We start from the raw sequence: 20,991 nt of genomic DNA on the forward strand, positions 1-20,991 counted from the left end.
AGGTCCAGGAAAGGTCCTTATAGAGTAGTAATGTCACATGGTATATTCACATCAGAACTAGGAAATACATCTCAGCTGTGCGACGGACGAGAGAACTGTACTTTAGAAAACTTACATAGAGTATTGACAAATTGGTTACATAGCGATTACATATTTAATTCTGTGATATTTTTATTTATTTTTGTTAAAAATGCTTTAATGTGTGTAATCGAATAGTTCTCCGTTCAGGTTGGTGTGTGAGGTGATTTATGGCAGGAGTCTGTGTTTTGTCTCCAGGCCCTCCGTTTGGTATGAGAGGATAGGAGAGTGTTGCAGTTGAAGACCATGTTCTCCTTGATGATCTGAGTGGAATGCTGTCCTGGTGTGAGCATCACAGGATAGTACCTTGATGGAGCTCAAGATACCTCATTACATTGTTTGTTGAACTATCAATCCCAGGTGATAGTTGTTGTTGCCATGTTAATCCAGTGTCACTTTGTGGGGGTTTTCATGCATATTGTTTGTTTCCTCATCTCGGCCATCCAGGGTCCGCTACATAACTCCTTTCCTTTATTTGTAGCATGAACTCACAATATATCCCAGCCTTAAAGGGAGAACCCTCTGCACGTCACATTCAGTCTTCAAGAAGGAATGACATGTAATCCATATCTGCTGTTGATGGGTTCAGGATGATTCCCCAGATGAATTTAAAGTAGGCAGATACTGCAGTTTTGAAAATACATGAAAAGTCACCAGATGCCTGCATACTAAGTGTCAAATCTCCATTTCCTCAGAAGGAAGCACAACAGAAACTAAAGTGGGTCTAAGTATCACAATTATGACCAAAAGATACACCTATCTGATTGGACAACAGCTGTTTGGATTATTATTCATTAGTGGGTGGGTGGGGGATGAACATTTAAATACAAAGCCAAAGATTTCTGCACAGTGACACTGGAGGCGTGCCCTGGACCAATCTGAGGTATATTGTATGAAACTGCAGAACTTTTGTTTTACTTCTTGTCTTTCTTTGCTTACCAATTATGGTTTTCACAATAATGGAACATTTCATTTACAGGAATCAAGACTCATGGATCCTGAACTGAATGGCAACAGGACCTACACTAATAATGACAAACATCTCTGCTATCAGCCAGATTACACAACTTATACATTTACAGTCGACCCCTCAATAGTATGTGTGTCATTATATATTGTGCTTGGTTTATTATCTGTTGTCACCATATGTGGAAACCTCCTTGTAATAATCTCCATCATTTATTTCAAACAGCTCCACACTCCTACTAACTACCTAATTCTCTCTCTGGCTGTGGCCGACCTGCTGGTTGGAGTTTTAGTTTTTCCTTTCAGCATGGTATTCACTGTGACCTTATGTTGGTACTATGAAGATTTATTTTGTAAAGTACGAGGTAGCTTTGATGTTACACTGAGCACTGCTTCTATTTTAAACTTATGCTGCATTTCTATTGACAGATATTATGCAGTGTGTCAGCCTCTCACTTACAGAAACAAGATAAATGATGGTGTTATCCTGCTCATGGTCCTGGTGAGCTGGGGTCTCGCTGCTTTAATCGGTGTTGGCATTGTAATAATAGGTTTTAACCACGGAAAATGTGAAGAGAGTTGTTTACTTGATGCTCTGATATCAACCACTTTGTCCTATATTTCCTTTTATATTCCTGTCATCATAATTCTCTGTATCTACCTGAAGATTTTCCTTGTTGCTCAGAAACAGGCACGCAGTATCCAGAGCACAAAGTCTGGAGCTACTGTCAGTAAGATGGAGACAAAGGCCACAAAAACTCTGGCTACTGTTCTGGGAGTTTTTCTTCTGTGTTGGACTCCCTTCTTCCTTTGCATTGTCTTTCAGCCTTTAACATACAGTGTAACTCCAATTGCTGTGATCGAGACTCTTAACTGGCTTACGTTGTCTAATTCAATGCTCAATCCGTTTATCTACGCTTTCTTCTACAGCTGGTTCCGATCAGCTTTCAGGATGATAGTGTCTGGAAAAATATTTAGAGGTGATTTTACAAACTCCAAACTCCATTGAGATGTAGTTTTCAATTCTAAGATGAATTTAATTTGAGAATTTTTATTAATTTAATCAAGAGAATAATAAAAATAACAATATTTAGTGTTTTAGCAAACATTGTATAACTCACAAACATTGATTTAAAGCTTTAATAATAGTGAACGAGTCAGTAAACGTGTCAGGTATTGTATCTTTACATGTTTTAATTCACCTCCATCTGTCTGTTATAACAGCAAATCCTGGTTTTAAGTCTGAATTTAAATAAGAATCTGGTCACAAATGTGATTATATTCTGATTGCGATGATATTTGTACAGGTCAACAGAAGACAGAAGATCATTTCCACACATCAGCTGTTTGTTCACAAATGTTCAAGTCTGTAAACAAATTTAAGAAAATTAAAAATCTTATGACTGATGCATATGTAAATTGTGATTATTTTTATCTATATTTTATTTCTCCCTAAATTCTCGATATTCTTATGACTCAAACGCTCTGACAAATTCCAGCAACCAAAGATATTCAGTTTATCATGAAATGGGAGAAAAGCAGCAAATCAGTAGTTTGGAGAAGATAAAACATGTATATGTGAAGTTCTTTTTGAAAAACTCAAATGCATTCACCACAGTACATGTCTCCACCTAAACACTTCTACACATCTATGAAATGATCTCATTTTACAAAGTGCTGCAGGAATAAAGACATTAAAGAAGTCCCATATGAAAACAAGAAGAGAAGTGAATAAAAGCCCTAAATGATAACATTATGGTTTCAGTGTATGGCTGTGGTTAAGATGAGCATTATTATGGTTTGGATTTTTTTTAGATTTTTATTTTCTTCTGTGTCACATGCACCATGAGAGCTGCCAGAAAGCAGGTGAGCCAGAGTCATACTCTGGCTGAATGCATCCTGTTTAGACACAGACAGAGATCTGAAGCTGCTGTTGTTCTGTTGACGTCATACTTTTAGTACACTGACTGTACAGACACCCTCAGAGAGAAGCTCTAAGTCTCACCTTATCAGACAAAATACAGAACGTGTCCTCCAACAAATCCTCCAGGGAGGATGATTGTAGGAACACACAGTAGAGTTTCAAGGAGACACCACAGTCCAACCTCACAGAGCTTGGCAATCTCATTGTTAGTGGCACTCTTTGGTATCTGAACTAAAAGGGTACAAAAGGGTATTTTAATTATGTGGTCCTCAAAAATGATATCATGTTATTATATCACAGTTTCATCTGGGTTTGCACCGTACACCAAGGTGAGAGAAGCTGAAGGCCTGTGGAAGAATGCATTGATGAGCCAATACCTCAAAGTGGAGGGGATTTTTTGATTTTGACTGCAGTTGGTTTGCCTTTAGGTTACCCTCAGCTGGCTACAGGTGAAGGGAAACATGAACATGAAGCCTGCCATGTCCTTTTCCTTTATTTGTAGCATGAACTCACAATATATCCCAGCCTTAAAGGGAGAACCCTCTGCACATCACATTCAGTCTTCAAGAAGGAATGACATGTAATCCATATCTGCTGTTGATGGGTTCAGGATGATTCCCCAGATGAATTTAAAGTAGGCAGATACTGCAGTTTTGAAAATACATGTAAAGTCACCAGATGCCTGCATACTAAGTGTCAAATCTCAATTTCCTTAAAAGGAAGCACAATAGAAACTAAAGTGGGTCTAAGTATCACAATTATGACCAAAAGATACACCTATCTGATTGGACAACAGCTGTTTGGATTATTCATGTTTAAGGATGTATCGTTAACGAGTACTCATACTCATAAAAGTACCACCGATACCACTTTACAACAGCGCGCTATTTAGAGAAGTTGGCTGAAAAGCGGGAAGCAGTGTGAAACTATTTTCAGGTGAATGAGAGCGACAAAAACTAATAAGAAAGCAAATTATCCATCCATCTTCTGCCGCTTTTCCATTTCCAGGCCACAGGGGGTGCTGGAGCAAATCCCAGATCACTCTGGGCGAGGGGTGGGGTACACCCTGGACAGGTCACCAGTCCATCGCAGGGCCAACACACAGAGACAGCTTACAACACAAGCAACTTAATTAAACATGTGGGCAGTGTGGCAGCACCATGCTTAAAGCACTGTTGTGAAATGTCAGCACTCAGTATATGACACAGTTTTACTGAAATCTTAATGTATATGTGCCGGTGCCATGTTTATTAAAGCACTAATGATGAATGTCAGTATATGACAATTTTCAATTTGTGTTTGTCACAAGTTTCACTGCAGTACAGTCACCCATGCACAAGAAAATCACAAATCGTACTGAAGAATGTTGTTGAAATAAACAATCTGTGGAAAAATAAAAATCAAAAATCAAAAAAACGTTCTGTGTAATGGCTTAAATACTCTTTATCAATGAGTACTCAAATACAGGTACTTGTACACTACTCATTTTGGGAAAAAAGGTGGTATCAGTGCATCCCTACTCATTATGGTGAGTGGGTGGGGTTGAACATTTAAATACAAAGCCAAAGATTTCTGCACAGTGACACTGGAGGCGTGCCCTGGACCAATCTGAGGTATATTGTATTAACCTGCAGAACTTTTGTTTTACTTCTTGTCTTTCTTTGCTTACCAATTATGGTTTTCACAATAATGGAACATTTCATTTACAGGAATCAAGACTCATGGATCCTCAACTGAATGGCAACAGGACCTACACTAATAATGACATACATCTCTGCTATCAGCCAGATTACACAACTTATACATTTACACGCGACCCCTCAATAGTATGTGTGTTATTATATATTGTGCTTGGTTTATTATCTGTTGTCACCATATGTGGAAACCTCCTTGTAATAATCTCCATCATTTATTTCAAACAGCTCCACACTCCTACTAACTACCTAATTCTCTCTCTGGCTGTGGCCGACCTGCTGGTTGGAGTTTTAGTTTTTCCTTTCAGCATGGTATTCACTGTGACCTTATGTTGGTACTATGAAGATTTATTTTGTAAAGTACGAGGTAGCTTTGATGTTACACTGAGCACTGCTTCTATTTTAAACTTATGCTGCATTTCTATTGACAGATATTATGCAGTGTGTCAGCCCCTCACTTATAGAAACAAGATAAATGATGGTGTTATCCTGCTCATGGTCCTGGTGAGCTGGGGTCTCGCTGCTTTAATCGGAATTTGCATTGTAATTGTAGGTTTTAACCACGGAAAATGTGAAGAGAGTTGTTTACTTGATGCTCTGATATCAACCACTTTGGCCTGTATTTTCTCCTTTTATATTCCTGTCATCATAATGCCCTGTATCTACCTGAAGATTTTCCTTGTTGCTCAGAAACAGGCACGCAGTATCCAGAGCACAAAGTCTGGAGCTACTGTCAGTAAGATGGAGAAAAAGGCCACAAAAACTCTGGCTACTGTTCTGGGAGTTTTTCTTCTGTGTTGGACTCCCTTCTTCCTTTGCATTGTCTTTCAGCCTTTAACATACAGTGTAACTCCAATTGTTGTGCTCGAGACTCTTAACTGGCTTGCGTTGTCTAATTCAATGCTCAATCCGTTTATCTACACTTTCTTCTACAGCTGGTTCCGATCAGCTTTCAGGATGATAGTGTCTGGAAAAATATTTAGAGGTGATTTTGCCAACTCCAAACTCCATTGAGATGTAGTTTTCAATTCTAAGATGAATTTAATTTGAGAATTATTATTAATTTCATCAAGAGAATAATATCAATTTCTAGTGTTTGAGCAAACATTGTATAAATCTGAATTTTTAATAAAGGCTTTAATACTAGTGAACGAGTCAGTAAACGTGTCAGGTATTGTATCTTTACATGTTTTAATCCACCTCCAACTGCCTGTTATAACAGCAAATCCTGGTTTTAAGTCTGAATTTAAATATGAATCTGGTCACAAATGTGATTATATTCTGATTGTGATGATATTTGTACAGGTCAATAGAAGACATAAGATCCTTTCCACACATCAGCTGTTTGTTCACAAATTTTCAAGTCGAAACAAATTTAAGAAAATTTAAAACCTTATGAATGAGTCATATGTAAATTGTGATTATATTTATCTATATTTTAAATTATATACATTCTTATTACTCAAATTCTCTGTCTGACAAATTCCAGCAACCAAAGAGATTCAGCTTATCATGAAATGGGAGAAAAGCAGCAAATCAGTAGTTTGGAGAAGATAAAACATGTATATGTGAAGTTCTTATTGAAAAACTCAAATGCATTCACCTCAGTACGTCTCCACCTAAACACTTCTACACATCTATGAAATGATCTCATTTTACAAAGTGCTGCAGGAATAAAGACATTAAAGAAGTCCCATATGAAAACAAGAGAAGTGAATAAAAGCCCTAAATGATAACATTATGGTTTCAGTGTATGGCTGTGGTTAAGATGAGCATTATTATGGTTTGGATTTTTTTATAGAAAGGTTTCACCTACTTCATCACTGATTTGTAAACTTCATAATTCAGCGGAAAACCTTAACAGATTCAGTCCGTAAATAGTAGTTAATAAATACACCTGTCTACACAGGAAATGTATTGGCTTGGCTTTCAGATTTGCCACACACATACAAAAATAACCTAAAATATACTTTTATTTTCTTCTGTGTCACATTTACTGCGAGAGCAGCCAGAAAGCAGGTGAGCCAGAGTCATACTCTGGCTGAATGCATCCTGTTTAGACACAGACAGAGATCTGAAGCTGCTGTTCTTCTGTTGACGTCATACTTAAATACACTGACTGTACAGACACCCTCAGAGAGAAGTGTAACCCAGGTTACTAGGATCTTATTAGTAGTCCAGTTCATCAGTTAATTAATTAGATCAGTTGTGCTGCAGGACTAGTTCAGCGGTCTTTTTGGCCGAAGGGAGCTTGGGTAGAGGCACTGGCAGGGGTTGCAGGTAGCTGGCCGGGCCCAGCGGGAGGTCTTGTGCTGACTGCAGACTGGGCAAGCATTGACTAAATTCAAGGTGGCCCACCAGAACCGTCGCTGCAGGACCTCCTTAGTGCGCCGAATGCCAGGGTGGCATGTGAGCCTGTAGCACCGGACCCATTGCAGGATGTCGGACCGTAACCCCTGAGGGGCCATGTCCCAACATGTCCAGAGGTCGTGTTGAAAGCCATCTTCCACTCGTCCCCCACCTGGATTCGGACCAGATGATAGGCGTTGCGACGATCCAGCTTGGAAAAGATCGTGGCCTCCTGAAGCATCTCGAAGGCAATGAGGGGCAGGGGGTAACGATTTTTGATGATGTCATTCAGGCCCCTGTAGTCGATGCAGGGCCTCAGGGACTTGTCTTTCTTTTCAATGAAGAAGAATCCAGCACCAGCAAGTGAGGAGGAGGGACGGATAATACCGGCAACCAAGGCGTCATTGATGTACAGCTCCATGGCCTCTGTTTCAGGTGCAGACAGGGAGTAGAGGTGGCCCTTGGGGGGTGAGGTGCAGGGCAGGAGGTCGATGGCACAGTCGTATGGCCGATGAGGGGGCAGGGAGGTTGCCTTGGCCTTGTTTAACACCTCCCTGATGTCGTGGTATTCAGAGGGCACTCCGGACAGGTCTGGAGGAGGATTGGAGCTGGCCGCTGGCTGAGGTGCTGCCGCTTGTTTCAGGCGGACCCGATGGCATGAGGAGCTCCACCCCAGAATGGACCCCGTTGACCAGTCGATGTGGTTGTGACGATGGAGCCAGGGGTAGCCGAGGATCAGCGGGAGACGTGGTGACTTCAGGACATGAAACTGTATAGTCTCATGGGGGTTACCAGACAGGAGCATGTGGATGGGCGTGGTCTGATGGGTGGCTGTCCCCAGGAGATGCCCGTCCAGGGAGCTGGCCGGGACTGGGCGAGGCAGGGGAACCTGGTTGATCCCCAGCTGGAGGGCGAGCTCCTCGTCAATAAGATTGACATTGGCTCAAGAGTCAATGAAGGTGGCGAGGTTTATTTATTTATTTTTTTTTAACTGGAGTTGGATTTACCTTTAGTTTATCCTCTGCTTGTTACAGGTGAAGGGAAACATGAACATGAAGCCTGCCATGTGTAGCATGAACACCACAATTTAGAATTTGTTCTTGTTAAAAAGGGGCAACAGTCCTCAAAGAGGATAATTTTATAGATTTTTTTTTTTTAATTTAGAGTAAACACAAGAAACGTATGTGAAAAAAAAAAAAAAAGGGACCAGACTCATTGACTAACTCCCTAGCAACAAACTAGCTAACATGTCTTTGGTGCCATCAGGTGGGAACCTCCTTTCACCGGTGTTTCCTCTCGTTAGGCCCACGACACCTCCAGGAGGCTAGACAGTGAACACTGGCGTCCCTGAGTCACCCCCTAATGCCAGACATCACCGCTCCTCACACAAAGACAACTATCTCACACAGCACCACTGTCAACTACTCTGACCTCTCACCAACTGCACCACTGAATGCGGGGTGGGGATACAGACCCTGGTTCAGGAAAGGGGCATGAAAGTGTAGAGGGTGCAGGAGGTGGAGGACAAGCTACACTAGCAGATTCAGCAAACAAACTCACCTGAACAGTCCTACGATCAGAGAGAGAGCACAATTCAATTCAAACCAACACAGGCCAACTCACCTGGACTAACCACATGGTGTCAAAGAGGCTCAAACAGGCCACACCCTCCACTTAAATACACTTCCTCTTCCTGGATTTCTTCCTCTGCTTCTCCTTAGAGTCTGTCTGTCTTCAGAGCTCCCCCTGCTGGGCCCCCAGCTACTATTACTTCTTCTAATCCAAATCCACTGACTGGATCTTGCTGCCTCATCTGACATTTCCTTCACTGTTTTCCTCACCCTCTGTCCCCTTCCTCCTAACTCCCTCAACAAAACAACAACAGATCTGGCTACAAACCCTCTACAACTGGACAAATCCTAACCTTCCATCCTCGCTGCTCAGCATCCTTACCTAGATCTGCATATCTGAGCTTTTTCCTTTCCTTTGCTTCTCCAACTGAATCCTCCCACGGCACAGTCAGCTCTATGAAATATACTCTCATTCTACTCCTCGACCACAAAATTATATCAGGCCTTAGCTTTGTGCAGGCTATTTCCTGGGGAACAACAAGCTTTCCTCCTAAATACATATATCAGAGGTTATGAGGTAGTTTTAATCCGTAGAGGATTCAGGTCCGGAAAGGTCCTTATAGAGTAGTAATGTCACATGGTATATTCACATCAGAACTAGGAAATACATCTCAGCTGTTCGATGGACGAGAGAACTGTACTTTAGAAAACTTACATAGAGTATTGACAAATTGGTTACATAGCGATTACATATTTCATTCTGTGATATTTTTATTTATTTTTGTTAAAAATGTTTTAATGAGTGTAGTTGAATAGTTCTCCGTTCAGGTTGGTGTGTGAGGTGATTTATGGCAGGAGTCTGTGTTTTGTCTCCAGGCCCCACGTTTGGTATGTGAGGATAGGAGAGTGTTGCAGTTGAAGACCATGTTCTCCTTGATGATCTGAGTGGAATGCTGTCCTGGTGTGAGCGTCACAGGATAGTACCTTGATGGAGCTCAAGATACCTCATTACATTGTTTGTTGAACTATCAATCCCAGGTCATAGTTGTTGTTGCCATGTTCATCCAGTGTCACTTTGTGGGGGTTTTCATGCATATTGTTTGTTTCCTGTGGTAGAGGGGTTTTGATGCAGATTTACTGAGCCAACTGTAAATTACTTTGGCACCTTCACAGCTTCAAGGCTAAATACTAAAGACTTTGTTGCTGTTGGACATTATGTTGGTTTCTGTTTTAGGTCCAAGTGATAGTTTTATGAGGCGGTGTGGGCTCAGGAGGCTCTCCTTATTGCCAGAGCTCCACCATGTCCTTACCATGACTTCTTTATCTCATCTCAGCCATCCAGGGTCCGTTACATAACTCCTTTCCTTTATTTGTAGCATGAACTCACAATATATCCCAGCCTGAAAGGGAGAACCCTCTGCACATCACATTCAGTCTTCAAGAAGGAATGACATGTAATCCATATCTGCTGTTAATGGGTTCAGGATGATTCCCCAGCTGAATTTATAGTAGGCAGATACTGCAGTTTTGAAAATACATGTCAAGTCACCAGATGCCTGCATACTAAGTGTCAAATTGCCATTTCCTCAGAAGGAAGCACAACAGAAACTAAAGTGGGTCTAAGTATCACAATTATGACCAAAAGATACACCTATCTGATTGGTCAACAGCTGTTTGGATTATTATTCATTAGTGGGTGGGTGGGGGATGAACATTTAAATACAAAGCCAAAGATTTCTGCACAGTGACACGGGAGGCGTGCCCTGGACCAATCTGAGGTATATTGTAATAAACTGCAGCAGTATTTTTTCACTTCTTGTCTTACTTTGCTTTCCAAGTGTGGTTTTTACAATAATGGAACATTTCATTTACAGGAATCAAGACTCATGGATCCTGAACTGAATGGCAACAGGACCTACACTAATAATGACATACATCTCTGCTATCAGCCAGATTACACAACTTATACATTTACAAGCGACCCCTCAATAGTATGTGTGTTATTATATATTGTGCTTGGTTTATTATCTGTTGTCACCATATGTGGAAACCTCCTTGTAATAATCTCCATCATTTATTTCAAACAGCTCCACACTCCTACTAACTACCTAATTCTCTCTCTGGCTGTGGCCGACCTGCTGGTTGGAGTTTTAGTTTTTCCTTTCAGCATGGTATTCACTGTGACCTTATGTTGGTACTATGAAGATTTATTTTGTAAAGTACGAAATAGCTTTGATGTTACACTGTGCACTGCTTCTATTTTAAACTTATGCTGCATTTCTATTGACAGATATTATGCAGTGTGTCAGCCCCTCATTTACAGAAACAAGATAAATGATGGTGTTACCCTGCTCATGGTCCTGGTGAGCTGGGGTCTCGCTGCTTTAGTTGGAATTGCCATTGTAATAATAGGTCTTAACCACGGAAAATGTGAAGAGAGTTGTTTACTTGATGCTCTGATATCAACCACTTTGTCCTATATTTCCTATGTTTGTATTCCTGTCATCATAATGCTCTGTATCTACCTGAAGATTTTCCTTGTTGCTCAGAAACAGGCACGCAGTATCCAGAGCACAAAGTCTGGAGCTACTGTCAGTAAGATGGAGACAAAGGCCACAAAAACTCTGGCTACTGTTCTGGGAGTTTTTCTTCTGTGTTGGACTCCCTTCTTCCTTTGCATTGTCTTTCAGCCTTTAACATACAGTGTAACTCCAATTGTTGTGCTTGAGACTCTTAACTGGCTTGCGATGTCTAATTCAATGCTCAATCCGTTTATCTACGCTTTCTTCTACAGCTGGTTCCGATCAGCTTTCAGGATGATAGTGTCTGGAAAAATATTTAGAGGTGATTTTGCCAACTCCAAACTCCATTGAGATGTAGTTTTCAATTCTAAGATGAATTTAATTTGATAATTATTATCAATTTCATCAAGAGAATAATAACAATGAACAACGAGTCAGTAAATGTGTCAGGTATTGTATCTTTACATGTTTTAATTCACCTCCATCTGTCAGTTATAACAGCAAATCCTGGTTTCAAGTCTGAATTTAAATAAGAATCTGGTCACAAATGTGATTATATTCTGATTGTGATGATATTTGTACAGGTCAATAGAAGACAGAAGATCATTTCCACACATCAGCTGTTTGTTCACAAATTTTCAAGTCTGTAAACAAATTTAAGAAAATTTAAAATCTTATGAATGATTCATATGTAAATTGTGATTATATCTATCTATATTTTAAATTATATACATTCTTATGACTCAAATTCTCTGTCTGACAAATTCAGGCAACCAAAGATATTCAGTTTATCATGAAATGGGAGAAAAGCAGCAAATCAGTAGTTTGGAGAAGATAAAACATGTATATGTGAAGTTCTTATTGAAAAACTCAAATGCATTCACCACAGTACATGTCTCCACCTAAACACTTCTACACATCTATGAAATGATCTCATTTTACAAAGTGCTGCAGAAATAAAGACATTAAAGAAGTCCCATATGAAAACAAGAAGAGAAGTGAATAAAAGCCCTAAATGATAACATTATGGTTTCAGTGTATGGCTGTGGTTAAGATGAGCATTATTATGGTTTGGATTTTTTACAGAAAAGTTTCACCTACTTCATCACTGATTTGTAAACTTCATAATTCAGCTGAAAACCTTAACAGATTCAGTCTGTAAATAGTAGTTCATAAATACACCTGTCTACACAGGAAATGTATTGGCTTGGCTTTCAGGTGTGCTACACACGTACAAAAATAACCTCAAATATACTTTTATTTTCTTATGTGTCACATTTACTGTGAGAACAGCCAGAAAGCAGGTGAGCCAGAGTCATACTCTGGCTGAATGCATCCTGTTTAGACACAGACAGAGATCTGAAGCTGCTGTTGTTCTGTTGACATCATACTTTTCGTACACCGACTGTACAGACACCCTCAGAGAGAAGTGTAACCCAGGTTACTAGGATCTTATTAGTAGTCCAGTTCATCAGTTAATTAATTAGATCAATAAATTAATAAAAAGTTATTTGTTTGTTAAGAGTATTTTGTTTTATTTCAAAAGTGGCAAATGTGCCTTTCACAAAGTGTACAAGATTCAGGTGACATCAGTCGTGCTGTAGGACTAGTTCAGCGGTCTTCTTGGCCGAAGGGAGCTTGGGTAGAGGCACTGGCCCAGCGGGAGGTCTTGTGCTGACTGCAGACTGGGCAAGCGTTGACTAAATTCAAGGTGGCCCACCAGAACCGTCGCTGCAGGACCTCCTTAGTGCGCCAAATGCCAGGGTGGCACGTGAGCCTGTAGCACCGGACCCATTGCAGGATGTCGGACCGTAACCCCTGAGGGGCCATGTCCCAACATGTCCAGAGGTCGTGTTGAAAGCCATCTTCCACTCGTCCCCCACCTGGATTCCGACCAGATGATAGGCGTTGCGACGATCCAGCTTGGAAAAGATCGTGGCCCCCTGAAGCATCTCGAAGGCAATGAGGGGCAGGGCGTAACGATTTTTGATGGTGATGTAATTCAGGCCCCTGTAGTCGATGCAGGGCCTCAGTGACTTGTCTTTCTTTTTGATGAAGAAGAATCCAGCACCAGCAGGTGAGGAGGAGGGACGGATAATACCGGCAACCAAGGCGTCATTGATGTACAGATCCATGGCCTCTGTTTCAGGTGCAGACAGGGAGTAGAGGCGGCCCTTGGGGGGTGAGGTGCTGGGCAGGAGGTCGATGGCACAGTCGTATGGCCGATGAGGGGGCAGGGAGGTTGCCTTGGCCTTGTTTAACACTTCCCTGATGTCGTGGTATTCAGAGGGCACTCCGGACAGGTCTGGAGGAGGATTGGAGCTGGCCGCTGGCTGAGGTGCTGCCGCTTGTTTCAGGCGGACCCGATGGCATGAGGAGCTCCACCCCAGAATGGACCCCGTTGACCAGTCGATGTGGTTGTGACGATGGAGCCAGGGGTAGCCGAGGATCAGCGGGAGACGTGGTGACTTCAGTACATGAAACTGTATAGTCTCATGGGGGTTACCAGACAGGAGCATGTGGATGGGCGTGGTCTGATGGGTGACTGTCCCCAGGAGATGCCCGTCCAGGGAGCTGGCCGGGACCGGGCGAGGCAGGGGAACCTGGTTGATCCCCAGCTGGAGGGCGAGCTCCTCGTCAATAAGATTGACATCGGCTCAAGAGTCAATGAAGGTGGCGAGGTTTATTTATTTATTTTTGAACGGGAGTTGGGTTTGCCTTTAGGTTATCCTCTGTTGTTACAGGTGAAGGGAAACATGAACATGAAGCCTGCCATGTGTAGCATGAACATCACAATTTAGAATTTGTTCTCGTTAAAAAGGGGCACCAGTCCTCAAAGAGGACAATTTTATTGATTGTTTTTAATTTAGAGTAAACACAAGAAACTTATGTGACCAAAAAAAAAAAAATGGACCAGACTCATTAACTCCCTAACAACAAATTTTCACCCCGCCCTATGTGCCCTAAAGATAATATCCAACTAGATAACTAGCTAACATGTCTTTGGTGCCATCAGGTGGGAACCTCCTTTCACCGGTGTTTCCTCTCGTTAGGCCCACGACACCTCCAGGAGGCTAGACAGTGAACCCTGGCATCCCTGAGTCACCCCCTAATGCCAGACATCACTGCTCCTCACACAAAGACAACTATTACAAACAGCACCACTGCCAACTACTCTGACCTCTCACCAACTGCACCACTGAAAGCGGGGTGGGGATACAGACTCTGGTTCAGGAAAGGGGCATGAAAGTGTAGAGGGTGCAGGAGGTGGAGGACAAGCTACACTAGCAGATTCAGCAAACAAACTCACCTGAACAGTCCTACGATCAGAGAGAGAGCACAATTCAATTCAAACCAACACAGGCCAACTCACCTGGACTAACCACATGGTGTCAAAGAGGCTCAAACAGGCCACACCCTCCACTTAAATACACTTCCTCTTCCTGGATTTCTTCCTCTGCTTCTCCTTAGAGTCTGTCTGTCTTCAGAGCTCCCCCTGCTGGGCCCCCAGCTACTATTACTTCTTCTAATCCAAATCCACTGACTGGATCTTGCTGCCTCATCTGACATTTCCTTCACTGTTTTCCTCACCCTCTGTCCCCTTCCTCCTAACTCCCTCAACAAAACAACACCAGATCTGGCTACAAACCCTCTACAACTGGACAAATCCTAACCTTCCATCCTCGCTGCTCAGCATCCTTACCTAGACCTGCATAGCTGAGCTTTTTCCTTTCCTTTGCTTCTCCAACTGAATCCTCCCACGGCACAGTCAGCTCTATGAGATATACTCTCATTCTACTCCTCGACCACAAAATTATATCAGGCCTTAGCTTTGTGCAGGCTATTTCCTGGGGAACAACCAGCTTTCCTCCTAAATACATATATCAGAGGTTATGAGGTAGTTTTAATCCGTAGAGGATTCAGGTCCGGAAAGGTCCTTATAGAGTAGTAATGTCACATGGTATATTCACATCAGAACTAGGAAATACATCTCAGCTGTGCGACGGACGAGAGAACTGTACTTTAGAAAACTTACATAGAGTATTGACAAATTGGTTACATAGCGATTACATATTTCATTCCGTGATATTTTTTATTTATTTTTGTTAAAAATGCTTTAATGAGTGTAATCGAATAGTTCTCCGTTCAGGTTGGTGTGTGAGGTGATTTATGGCAGGAGTCTGTGTTTTGTCTCCAGGCCCTCCGTTTGGTATGAGAGGATAGGAGAGTGTTGCAGTTGAAGACCATGTTCTCCTTGATGATCTGAGTGGAATGCTGTCCTGGTGTGAGCGTCACAGGATAGTACCTTGATGTAGCTCAAGATACCTCATTACATTGTTTGTTGAACTATCAATCCCAGGTGATAGTCGTTGTTGCCATGTTCATCCAGTGTCACTTTGTGGGGGTTTTCATGCATATTGTTTGTTTCCTCATCTCGGCCATCCAGGGTCCGCTACATAACTCCTTTCCATTATTTGTAGCATGAACTCACAATATATCCCAGCCTTAAAGGGAGAACCCTCTGCACATCACATTCAGTCTTCAAGAAGGAATGACATGTAATCCATATCTGCTGTTGATGGGTTCAGGATGATTCCCCAGATGAATTTAAAGAAGCAGGCAGATACTGCAGTTTTGAAAATACATGAAAAGTCACCAGATGCCTGCATGCTAAGTGTCAAATCTCCATTTCCTCAAAAGGAAGCACAAACGTGGGTCTAACAATTATGACCAAAAGATACACCTATCTGATTGGACAACAGCTGTTTGGATTATTATTCATTAGTGGGTGGGTGGGGGATGAACATTTAAATACAAAGCCAAAGATTTCTGCACAGTGACACTGGAGGCGTGCCCTGGACCAATCTGAGGTATATTGTATGAAACTGCAGAACTTTTGTTTTACTTCTTGTCTTTCTTTGCTTACCAATTATGGTTTTCACAATAATGGAACATTTCATTTACAGGAATCAAGACTCATGGATCCTGAACTGAATGGCAACAGGACCTACACTAATACTGACATACATCTCTGCTATCAGCCAGATTACACAACTTATACATTTATAAGGAACCCCTCAATAGTATGTGTGTTATTATATATTGTGCTTGGTTTATTATCTGTTGTCACCATATGTGGAAACCTCCTTGTAATAATCTCCATCATTTATTTCAAACAGCTCCACACTCCTACTAACTACCTAATTCTCTCTCTGGCTGTGGCCGACCTGCTGGTTGGAGTTTTAGTTTTTCCTTTCAGCATGGTATTCACTGTGACCTTATGTTGGTACTATGAAGATTTATTTTGTAAAGTACGAGGTAGCTTTGATGTTACACTGTGCACTGCTTCTATTTTAAACTTATGCTGCATTTCTATTGACAGATATTATGCAGTGTGTCAGCCCCTCACTTATAGAAACAAGATAAATGATGGTGTTATCCTGCTCATGGTCCTGGTGAGCTGGGGTCTCGCTGCTTTAATCGGAGTTGGCATCATAATAGCACTTTTTCACCACGTAAAATGTGAAGAGAGTTGTTTACTTGATGCTCTGATATCAACCACTTTGGCCTATATTTTCTCCTTTTGTATTCCTGTCATCATAATGCTCTGTATCTACCTGAAGATTTTCCTTGTTGCTCAGAAACAGGCACGCAGTATCCAGAGCACAAAGTCTGGAGCTACTGTCAGTAAGATGGAGACAAAGGCCACAAAAACTCTGGCTACTGTTCTGGGAGTTTTTCTTCTGTGTTGGACTCCCTTCTTCCTTTGTGTTGTCTTTCAGCCTTTAACATACAGTATAACTCCAATTGTTGTGCTCGAGACTCTTAACTGGCTTGCGATGTCTAATTCAATGCTCAATCCGTTTATCTACGCTTTCTTCTACAGCTGGTTCCGATCAGCTTTCAGGATGATAGTGTCTGGAAAAATATTTAGAGGTGATTTTGCCAACTCCAAACTCCATTGAGATGTAGTTTTCAATTCTAAGATGAATTCAATTTGAGAATTTTCTATTAAAATTTCATCAAGAGAATAATAAAAATAACAATTTTTACTGTTTGAGCAATCATTGTATAAATCACAATCATTGATTTAAAGCTTTAATACTAGTGAATGAGTCAGTAAACGTGTCAGGTATTGTATCTTTACATGTTTTAATCCACCTCAATCTGCCTGTTATAACAGCAAATTCCTGGTTTTAAAAATTTAAATATGATTCTGGTCACAAATGCTATTATATTCTGATTCCGATGATATTTGTACAGGTCAATAGAAGACAGAAGATCCTTTCCACACATCAGCTGTTTTTCAAGTCTGCAAACAAATTTAAGAAAATTAAAAATCTTCATGATCTTATGAGAATCTTATCTTATGACTCATATGTAAATTGTGGTTATATTTATCTATATTTTAAATTATATACATTCTTATGACTCAAATTGTCTGTCTGACAAACTCCAGCAACCAAAGATTTTCATCTTATCATGAAATGGGAGAAAAGCAGCAAATCAGTAGTTTGGAGAAGATAAAACATGTATATGTGAAGTTCTTATTGAAAAACTCAAATGCATTCACCACAGTACATGTCTCCACCTAAACACTTCTACACATCTATGAAATGATCTCATTTTACAAAGTGCTGCAGGAATAAAGACATTAAAGAAGTCCCATATGAAAACAAGAAGAGAAGTGAATAAAAGCCCTAAATGATAACATTATGGTTTCAGTGTATGGCTGTGGTTAAGATGAGCATTATTATGGTTTGGATTTTTTACAGAAAGGTTTCACCTACTTCATCACTGATTTGTAAACTTCATAATTCATCTGAAAACCTTAACAGATTCAGTCCGTAAATAGTAGTTAATAAATACACCTGACTAAACAGGAAATGTATTGGCTTGGCTTTCAGATGTGCCACACACGTACAAAAATAACCTAAAATATACTTTTATTTTCTTCTGTGTCACATTTACTGTGAGAGCAGCCAGAAAGCAGGTGAGCCAGAGTCATACTCTGGCTGAATGCATCCTGTTTAGACACAGACAGAGATCTGAAGCGGCTGTTGTTCTGATGACGTCATACTTTTAGTACACCGACTGTACAGACACCCTCAGAGAGAAGTGTAACCAGGTTACTAGGCCCTTATTAGTAGTCCAGTTCAGTTAATTAATTAGATCAATAAATGAATAAAAAACGATCAATATTCACAAGTTATTTATTTGTTTATAAAGTGTATTTTGTTTTATTTCAAAAGTGGCAATTGTGCATTTCACAAACTGTACAAGATTCAGGTGACATCAGTCGTGCTGCAGGACTAGTTCAGCGGTCTCCTTGGCCGAAGGGAGCTTGGGTAGAGGCACTGGCCCAGCGGGAGGTCTTGTGCTGACTGCAGACTGGGCAAACGTTGACTAAATTCAAGGTGGCCCGACAGAACCGTCGCTGCAGGACCTCCTTAGTGTGCAGATGATAGGCAGCGGCGGAGATCCAGCTTGGAGAAGATTGTGGCCCCCTCAAGCAACTCGATGGTGGAGGCAATGAGGGGCAGGGGGTAATGATTTTTGATGGTGATGTCATTCAAATCAAATCAAATCAGATTTATTTGTATATCGCCAAATCATAACAAAGTTACATCAAGGCACTTTACATATAGAGCAGGTCTAGACCAAACTCTAACTTTTAAATTTATTTAAAGAGACCCAACAGATCCCCCGATGAGCAAGCACCTGGCAACAGTGGCAAGGAAAAACTTCCTTTAAGAGGCTGAAACCTCGAGCAGAAGGTTTCATGAACAGAACCAGTTCGAAGTTCATGGAGTTGAGCTGTAATACAGAATTCATGAAATATGGGACCAGCAGGTGTTGCAAGAACATGGGATGGAGATGAGACACCACCTGCAGGATGAGGACAGGGAGAGAGAGGAGAGGAACTGGGAGAGACAGAGACTTTGGCAGAACATGGTTAGTAAATGCAGTATAAATGCTTAGAACTGGGTGAAACTGTGATTTTTAAGAAGGATTGTTCTTATTAACGCATGCAAGGGGGGAGGAAAGGAGAGCGAGCAAGAGGGAGGGAGGGAGAGAGAAAGAGGGAGAGGGGGAGAGTGGGTGACAGGGAGAAACAGGGTGAGACAGAGACAGAGAGAGAGCGAGAGAGTAGTAGAGGACTTTAACTTTTTAAATATCAGCTCTGTCATACAGGAAAGTTTTAAGCCTGGTCTTGAACATTGCTAAAGAGTCTGCCCCCCGGACCGATGCTGGAAGTTGGTTCCATAGAAGAGGAGCCTGATAACTGAACGATCTGCCTCCAGATTTACTCTTGGAGACTCTAGGAACCACAAGTAAACCTCCATCTAGAGAGCGGAGTGGCCTGCTAGGACAGTAAGGAACTATGAGCTCTCTGAGATATGATGGAGCTTGGCCATTAAGAGCTTTATATGTTAAAAGAAGGATTTTGAATTCTACTCTATATTTTACTGGCAGCCAATGAAGAGCGGCTAACACAGGAGAGATATGATCTCTTTCGACCTTTGGGGGGGGAGGTGCCGGGCAGGAGGTCGATGGCACAGTCGTATGGCCGATGAGGTGTAGGGAGGTTCCCTTGGCCTTTTTGAACACCTCCCTGAAGTCGTGGTATTCAGAGGGCACTCCGGACAGGTCTGAAGGAGAATTGGAGCTGGCCGCTGGCTGAGGTGCTGCCAAGGATCAGCGAGAGACGTGGTGACTTCAGGAGATGAAACTGTATAGTCTCATGGTGGTTACCAGACAGGAGCATGTGGATGGGTGTGGTCTGATGGGTGACCGTCCCCAGAAGATGCCTGTCCAGGGTGCTGGCCGGGACTGGGCGAGGCAGGGGAACCTGGTTGATCCCCAGTTGGAGGGCGAGCTCCTCGTCAATAAGATTGACATCGGCTCCAGAGTTGATGAAGGTGGCGAGGATTTGAGAGCCCCCTGCCAACAGCAGCCGGACATGGAACGGGGGTCGTGAGTTAGGGGCAGAGTCTTGGGTTCGGCTCAGCAGGACCCCCTTGTTCACTGCTGAGCCCTTCCTTTTGCTGGGCAAAGGGAGATGAAGTGTCCAGCCTGGCCGCAGTAGAGACAGAGGTTCCCTTGGCGCCGCCGCTCTTGCTCCTCCGGCTTTAGGTTGGTACGTCCCACCTGGATGGGTTCAGCCACCCCGGAAAGAGCCTCTGAGGATTGGTTGGAGGGGGCTGTGGCCCCCCCGCAGACGGACAGACGGCCGGCGATCCGCCCTTTTCTGGCATACCTCCCTTCTCCTCTCTTGGATGCGCCTGTCCAGCCTGGAAGTCAATTCGATGAGGCCATCAAGGGAGGAGGGGAGGTCAAACGAAACCAACTCGTCCTTGATGTACGGTGCTAGTCCATGGAGGAAGGCTTCACACTGGGCAGCAGCATTATAGTCACTGAGGCGGGCCCGGGTCAGAAAGTCAATAGCATAATCTGCCATGGTCTGAGCCTCCTGTCTCAGGCCCATGAGTCCTCCAGTGCCGTCAGGTCCCAACGGAACAGGTCTGAAAACCTTACATAGCGTTGTAGCAAATGCCTGGGATGAGGAGCAGGCTGGTGTGCCTCTCTCCCACTCTGCTGTTCCCCAAAGGCGGGCTCGGCCAGTCAGATAATTAACGGTTAAGGCTACATTCGCTGCCTCTGAGGCGTAGGTGTGGGGCTGCAGAGCCAACAGAATGGAGCAGTTCATCAGGAAAGGGTTGCAGCCCTCGGAGTTCCCCAATTAGTGTTCCGGGGTACCCACTTGGGGCTCAGGAGTGGAGCCCAGCAGAGGAGCCGGAGGGGCTGGAGCGGGAGCCGCCAGTGAAGACAGGGAAGCCGCTAACTGTTGTACCTGGTTAGCTAGAGATGTTAGCGCTTGCTCC

The 20,991-nt window shown here is 42.5% G+C and overlaps 4 protein-coding genes across 4 annotated transcripts; all 4 read left to right on the top strand.

Moving 5' to 3' along the window:
* The first annotated feature begins 1,069 nt into the window (after window positions 1–1,069).
* Window positions 1,070–2,053, top strand: LOC115038259 (trace amine-associated receptor 1-like). The gene is made up of 2 exons (XM_029497125.1): window positions 1,070–1,397; window positions 1,470–2,053. The coding sequence occupies exons 1-2, from the start codon at window positions 1,070–1,072 to the stop codon at window positions 2,051–2,053; spliced, it is 912 nt and encodes a 303-aa protein (XP_029352985.1).
* A 2,636-nt stretch (window positions 2,054–4,689) lies between these two features.
* LOC115038260 (trace amine-associated receptor 1-like) lies at window positions 4,690–5,676 on the top strand. The gene is made up of 2 exons (XM_029497126.1): window positions 4,690–5,017; window positions 5,090–5,676. The coding sequence occupies exons 1-2, from the start codon at window positions 4,690–4,692 to the stop codon at window positions 5,674–5,676; spliced, it is 915 nt and encodes a 304-aa protein (XP_029352986.1).
* Window positions 5,677–10,468: 4,792 nt separating this feature from the next.
* On the top strand, window positions 10,469–11,455 carry LOC115038261 (trace amine-associated receptor 1-like). Its single transcript, XM_029497127.1, has 2 exons — window positions 10,469–10,796; window positions 10,869–11,455. Exons 1-2 carry the CDS (start codon window positions 10,469–10,471, stop codon window positions 11,453–11,455), a joined length of 915 nt encoding a protein of 304 aa, XP_029352987.1.
* A 4,628-nt stretch (window positions 11,456–16,083) lies between these two features.
* LOC115038263 (trace amine-associated receptor 1-like) lies at window positions 16,084–17,070 on the top strand. The gene is made up of 2 exons (XM_029497128.1): window positions 16,084–16,411; window positions 16,484–17,070. The coding sequence occupies exons 1-2, from the start codon at window positions 16,084–16,086 to the stop codon at window positions 17,068–17,070; spliced, it is 915 nt and encodes a 304-aa protein (XP_029352988.1).
* The last annotated feature ends 3,921 nt before the right edge of the window (window positions 17,071–20,991 follow it).

This window comes from Echeneis naucrates, chromosome 24 (assembly GCF_900963305.1).
Source record: "Echeneis naucrates chromosome 24, fEcheNa1.1, whole genome shotgun sequence".
Taxonomy (NCBI): domain Eukaryota; kingdom Metazoa; phylum Chordata; class Actinopteri; order Carangiformes; family Echeneidae; genus Echeneis; species Echeneis naucrates.